The 6,059-nt window shown below is 38.4% G+C and overlaps 1 protein-coding gene across 1 annotated transcript; it reads left to right on the forward strand.

Moving 5' to 3' along the window:
- Positions 1-1,906: 1,906 nt before the first annotated feature.
- Positions 1,907-3,458, forward strand: LOC141592341 (RNA polymerase II C-terminal domain phosphatase-like 4). The gene has a single exon (XM_074412964.1). The coding sequence runs from the start codon at positions 2,176-2,178 to the stop codon at positions 3,208-3,210; it is 1,035 nt and encodes a 344-aa protein (XP_074269065.1). The 5' UTR covers positions 1,907-2,175; the 3' UTR covers positions 3,211-3,458.
- Positions 3,459-6,059: the final 2,601 nt, after the last annotated feature.

The raw sequence follows: 6,059 nt of genomic DNA on the forward strand, positions 1-6,059 counted from the left end.
AACCTTCCTCGTCTTGGTTCGAGAAACTCCTCTAACCTGTCTATATAAGCACCAAAGCTTTCGTTCTCTCTCTGCGGAAAGTCAAGAACGAAAGACATGAGAACGGTCTCAAGGAACCGAGGTTCCTTGAGACAAGAAATAGACTAAATAAAAACAGATAAAACTACGCTGCCTCCCCGGCAACGGCGCCAAAATTTGATACCGTCGTCAGGTACCAAAAATAAATACCAAAGTACAACTAACAGAAGCTAGCGGTAAGTAGGGTCGATCTCCACAGGTAGGCAAAATGAGATTTATCTGTCTAATTTTAGTCTATGAGTAACGGGGGTTTTAATTGTTTGGTAACTACACTACGAGGATTAAGGGAAGAGAAATCAAAACAAGAGATAATAAGGAAGAAATACGGGGGTAAATCGGATAAAAGAGAAAATATGCTAGGAATCGGTCTACCGTGGCAACTACACTATCGGGTCAACTGAGTCGATTAAATTATTGATAAGAAGAGCGAGGTCGTCACCTTTCGGTCCTTAAACCTACGATTATACCCTTTCGGTCTCTAATCGCCCTAGGGTCTCCCTAATTTAGCTTTCGCCCTAGTTAGGTATCACCTATTGTAATTAAGCAAGCCTTCCCTTCCAATCTTTCGATCTAGGTCGGGGGTAACTAATTAATCGGTCTCCTGCATGCATTCATTTAACCTAATCACAATTATATTGCTTAATACAATTCCTGTCGCAAAACTAATCTAATCATGTCGATCCTAACATATTTCTACCACGGTTTCTCTAGTCCTAACATATTAAAGGAATTAGCTACGCATGGCTCGGGATACTACACTAGAAATTGCTAATCTAATAACATAAGACATGATAACTAAATAGAGGAATAATAAAAGCAATAAAGAAACAAGAATGAATTAAAAGGGAAAGATTACGGTTACAAAGTTGTAGATCGGAAATCGTAGCAAGGTGTTGAGATGTAAACTAAGAGATGTATGATAAGATATCCCCCTTAACCTAATTATGAAAGCTTTAAATAGGAAAACAAAAGTCTATCCCGAAATTAAGCCCAACACGGGTTAATTAATCCTGCATAACATCAAAACCACTCGATCGAGTAACTTTAAATCACTCGATCGAGTGAAATTAAGCTTAAACCACTCGATCGAGTAGAAAATCTACTCGATCGAGTAAACCTTAAATTGAATCTATTCGATCGAGTAGAAAAAGGACTCGATCGAACATAAATCTACTCGATCGAGTACTTTCGAGCGCACAATTTCCTACTTTGCGCACTGAACTTCAAACGGCTGCCATTTCTTCGTTACTTGGGCAAACAGGGCGATTCCGGTGGCGTTGGAAAGCTAAGAGGACAAACTTTCATCTCCAATTAGAATCACCTGAATATCTATTGTAGAACTCGAGATGTGGCTCTCCAAAGTAGGCACTAGCAATTTAAAGTCCTTCCTTTGCTCGCCTAGCTATCTTTCTTCTTTGCGCATTTCAAAATAGCTACATTCTCGCTCCAAATTCACTCTTCCTCCAAATGCATGCTAAACGGACGGTAAAAGGCTTGATTTTACTACTTTCTGGTTCATTCCTACAAATAAGACAAAACAAACCAAAGTAGCATATTCGGGGCATTTCGTAGCATAAAACTACGATAAAAGCATAGAAATACGTGCATAAAAAGGCCAAAAAAGACTATATAAAATGCACGTATCAAGTCTTGTGTTAAGAGTTACTAAGGTCTTGACTCAAAACTACCAATAATGTTACACTAAGGCACTCCCTCAGTCTTATTCATTTATTTTAATTTTTGTTCTCATTAGGTTAGGTTATTTTAAACAAAGGTAAACAAATAATTGAGACAAAAGGAATAAAATCTTATCCAAAAAAAAAGAGTAAAGAAACAATCAAGAAGGAGAGGAAAATATTCCTTAAATCAATCTTAAATCTCAGGTTAGCCTTTTTATCTTTAGGGGAAAAAAAAAGTCAACAATTGTTCCCCTACTGACGCTGGTGATAAGGAATTAAGGAGGGCATATATATTTGAACTCGGGTTAGCAGATCTGAGAGGCAGAAAACACAGCAATTTTATCAATTTCGGAATCTCAATTCATCTTGTCTCCACTCAAATTATCCATCAAATCCAAAATCCAATCCAATTTCCATTATGGAAAATCAAGAAGATGAATCAAGCAACTTTAAAATTGATTTGATATCATCTTTGTTTGGGCAACAAATCGCTCATGGAATTCTCAAGGATGATCAAAACCCGACAAAAGAAGACGCCAATTCCAGTTGCACACACCCAATTTTCATGGAAAATATATGCACAAGATGTGGTAAACAAATTAATTCAGGCGAGATTCGTACAATACCCTTCTCCTATATTTACCCTAATTTATCCCTAGGTTTGCTGGAAGTTAATCGAATCCGCGATCAAAATTTGCGTAGTCTGTTAACCCGAAAAAAGCTTCACTTAGTTGTCGACTTGGACCACACTTTGCTCCATCAACGACCGTCCTACAAGCTAACCCCCGAGGACAAGAAATTCCTGGGGTCTAGGAAACGTGGAATCCATCGTAATGTAGTTGAGGACGATTCGCTAATTAAGGTTCCGTGTGGATGGGTTAAATTGAGACCTTATGTTCGAAATTTTCTTGAAGAAGTGAGCACAATGTTTGATATGACTATATACACTTTGGGTGGTCGTTCTGGGTCGTGGACGGTGGCGAAAATTCTGGACCCTGCTGGAAAGTATTTTGACAATTGGAGGGTAATTTCGAGAGACGATTGTGTTACGTTGGATAAGCATAAGAAATGGCTAGACCTTGTGCTTCAACATGACAAAGTTGTTGTAGTGTTGGATGATAATGAGGCTGTTTGGGAAGATTATAAATCCAATTACGTGAGAGTGATTCCTTATAACTTCTTTTCCTACTTTTCCCCTAATGATAAAGAACATGATGCGTCACCTCCAAGGAGTTCATGGTCACAATTGAATGGAGACGAGAGCGAGGAAGATGGGGTTTTGGCTGCAGTATTGAGGAAGCTGAGGATGATTCATTCCGGGTTTTATGATGATGATGATAATGATGTTGTTGTTGCAGATCGAGATGTGAGGGACGTGATTAGGAGAGTACAAATGTGTCAAAAGTCAGGCAAGAAGCAAAAACGTCACAAGAAAAAGATTGGGAGGAGCTAGAATAATGGACTGATGACTCACTGATCACTACTGTTAGTGTTGAAGTACTTCTCAAATGACTAGAGCAAGTGTGCGCCTATGTTTTTCTAACCATACTACCAAATAAGGTTTTTATACAGGATCCAAATTGCATTATACGGAGTAACATAGACCGTTTTGTAAATGTTTTGAAGTTCACCGCGGTTGTATTTTTTCCATATTTTGTGGTGATATTAAAACTACGTTAAGCGATATCAAGATTATGACATTGATTCGGTCTTGAACTTTTTTTTTTCAAGGGGGCCAAATCAAGTTTATCAATATTCCGCTATTCATTATGGTGTCTTGCATGACATTTTTTTTTTTTTTTTTTTTTGAGATTAGGTAAGAAAACTAGGTTGATCTTCTAGGATAGGACCAACCTATCTCATCCTTTCGAATGAGGGAGGTAAGTTGAAGCCACCGGCTATCAAACCACCTCGAAAGAGTTGGACATGAATGTCCAATAGTAACCATGAAGTCAGCAACCTTGTTGGCTTCACGAAAGCAATGTTTAATCATCACTTCATCGAAAAAATGAAGGTCTAATCTTGCATGACTTGTTTGTTATCTTTTTTTAGAGGTGTTCAAAGCGGGCGTGGGCTGGATAAGGGCCGGGCTCACATTTAATTTTTGGCTCACGGACAACCAGGTTAGCAGGTTCGGGACGGGTTAGTGGTCTGAGTCTTTGTATTTTTCTTAAAGTGCCTTGTCCGTATTCGCTTTTTTGGCGGGCGGGATGGGCCAAGTTTAATGCACGGGACGACCCATGAACCGCTCTACATTTTTTCTTTCCTCTTAATATATTTTTTTTTCTCCTTTAAAATAAAATTAATATATCTTGACCACTCCAAAATAGTCGAGTGAAATTAAGTGCCCATGCTAATTCATGAATGAGTTTGTTGTCTTACTTTTGACGTATGAGGCTTAGGTGAAAACCACAAATTCTTGTTTAAGCATTATCCGTTTTAAGTTTAAGAAGGGTTAAATGTACTTATGTGAGAAGTCTTCGATTTAAGCAAAACTAGCTGACTAAAAATATACCAAAATGCAGTTTGCTATCAAGGTTACTGATGTGAGAAGGAAACTGAGTAGCAGACCGATTCACAATGTTATTCTGGAATCAGTGTTGTTGTCTGCACTCAGTTTGATTTGAGTGATAAGATTGTTTTCAAGTTATTAGTCTCATAGGTACAAAACATTTTTACTCCCTTCATCCTGAATAAATAGTCCCATCGATCTTTATATATTGGTCAATTCAAAATAGGGTGGGTCAAAGATAAGGGTCGTGTCGGCCCATCCGTGTAATACCACGTTTTTCTAAGTCCTGTTACTCGGCCGAATATGGCTAACTTGGCCGAGTAATGCGTCGTGTGTTTCTGGCCAGGCTACTGTCCAGGAATACTCGACCGAGTATGGTAATACTCGACCGAGTAAGGGATACTCGGCCGAGTATCCGGTCTGACGGGAATTATTTCCGTGGTTTGATTAAAATGATTAGAGAAGTATAAATAGCGTGTAGAGCATTTTCTAATCAGTTCTAAATCATTATTTTACAAAACCTAACGACGCTACTCTAAACTTCTCTAATCATCTTCATCTTTTCCTAAGCCAAGGGTGATCGATTGCGAGCTTTTGGATCTCATTGTCCGTGTCGTCTGTGTTAGTAAGTCTCTAGTATTCCTAATCAGTTTACTATTGTTATTGTTAGAATTGTGCAAACCGTAATTTGGGTTAATTTGGGAGAATGGTTTATAGTGATTGTATGTGATTATTTCCCCAACCAAACCACCAACATCCCACCACCATCACCCATCTCCTCCGCTGTCGAGATGACTCCAACATCCCACCACCTTCCTCTTCCCAAAGCTCTTCCCCATCCAAACTCCCTAATGTTCTTCTTCTTCACTCTTGAGTTTAAGTTACTTTCAAAGTCTTACTATATTTATACCATCTTAAACGTCATTTAACAACACCAAACCAAACAAACAAACAATGGCACATCATCCTTCACTCATTTCCTCTGAACCCACTTCAACAATGGTGGATTTAGTGTCAAAATTAGGATACTTTGCGCTTAATTCAACTGTTCATACACATACCTCAAATGGGTCATCACCATTTGTATCAAATCACATCAATTTTGGTGGGTTTAAGGTGGGTATTTCATCGAGGGTTAGCAACAAGGTTGATGGTAGTTCAAGTTTTAGGAATTTTTTGGGGATTTTAATAGATTTATTAGGGTTCATTGTGAATTGTGATAAAATTTCAATTGGGTTTGCATCAATTGGTGGTGGAGGGACAAATTCTGGGGAGAATAATGGGGTTACTGATAATGGTCATATAGTTTTGGAGGATTCTAGAGTGCCTATCAATGGCAATGAGACGAAGTGGTGGGGTAAAGGTAGATGTTCTGGGTTTAGGGGGTTGTGGGTGTCGTGGGTTTTAGGGGTGATGGCTTTAAGAGAGAGGATAAGTGGGCTGCACCACCGACATCGATGGGAGTGCCGGTAGAAGAGGAGGTTGATCAGAGTGATGGTGATGGAATGTATGTGATGATGATGAAGGTTGATGGGCGAATATGGTGGAGAAAGGGTGTGTGGGTTAATTAGTAAGGGCATAATAGTCAATTCGAGTCTTTTTTTGGACATCTGGTATTAAGTTTGGAAAAATTAGGATTTTAGGTATAAGTTTTTAAAAAAAGTTATCCTAGGTATAAGTTTTAAAAAATGGTGTTATAGTAGGTATAAATTATCAATTTACCCTTGATTTAATGCATTGTTGTGATTAATTGATTTGATTGATATTGTGATAGATTGTTGTTGGTGTAT

Source organism: Silene latifolia, chromosome 7 (assembly GCF_048544455.1).
Source record: "Silene latifolia isolate original U9 population chromosome 7, ASM4854445v1, whole genome shotgun sequence".
In the NCBI taxonomy this organism is placed as follows: Eukaryota; Viridiplantae; Streptophyta; class Magnoliopsida; order Caryophyllales; family Caryophyllaceae; genus Silene; species Silene latifolia.

Excerpts from the sequence above, each read along its gene's own strand:
- LOC141592341 (XM_074412964.1), top strand. The coding sequence starts at position 2,176 with ATGGAAAATCAAGAAGATGAATCAAGCAACTTTAAAATTGATTTGATA.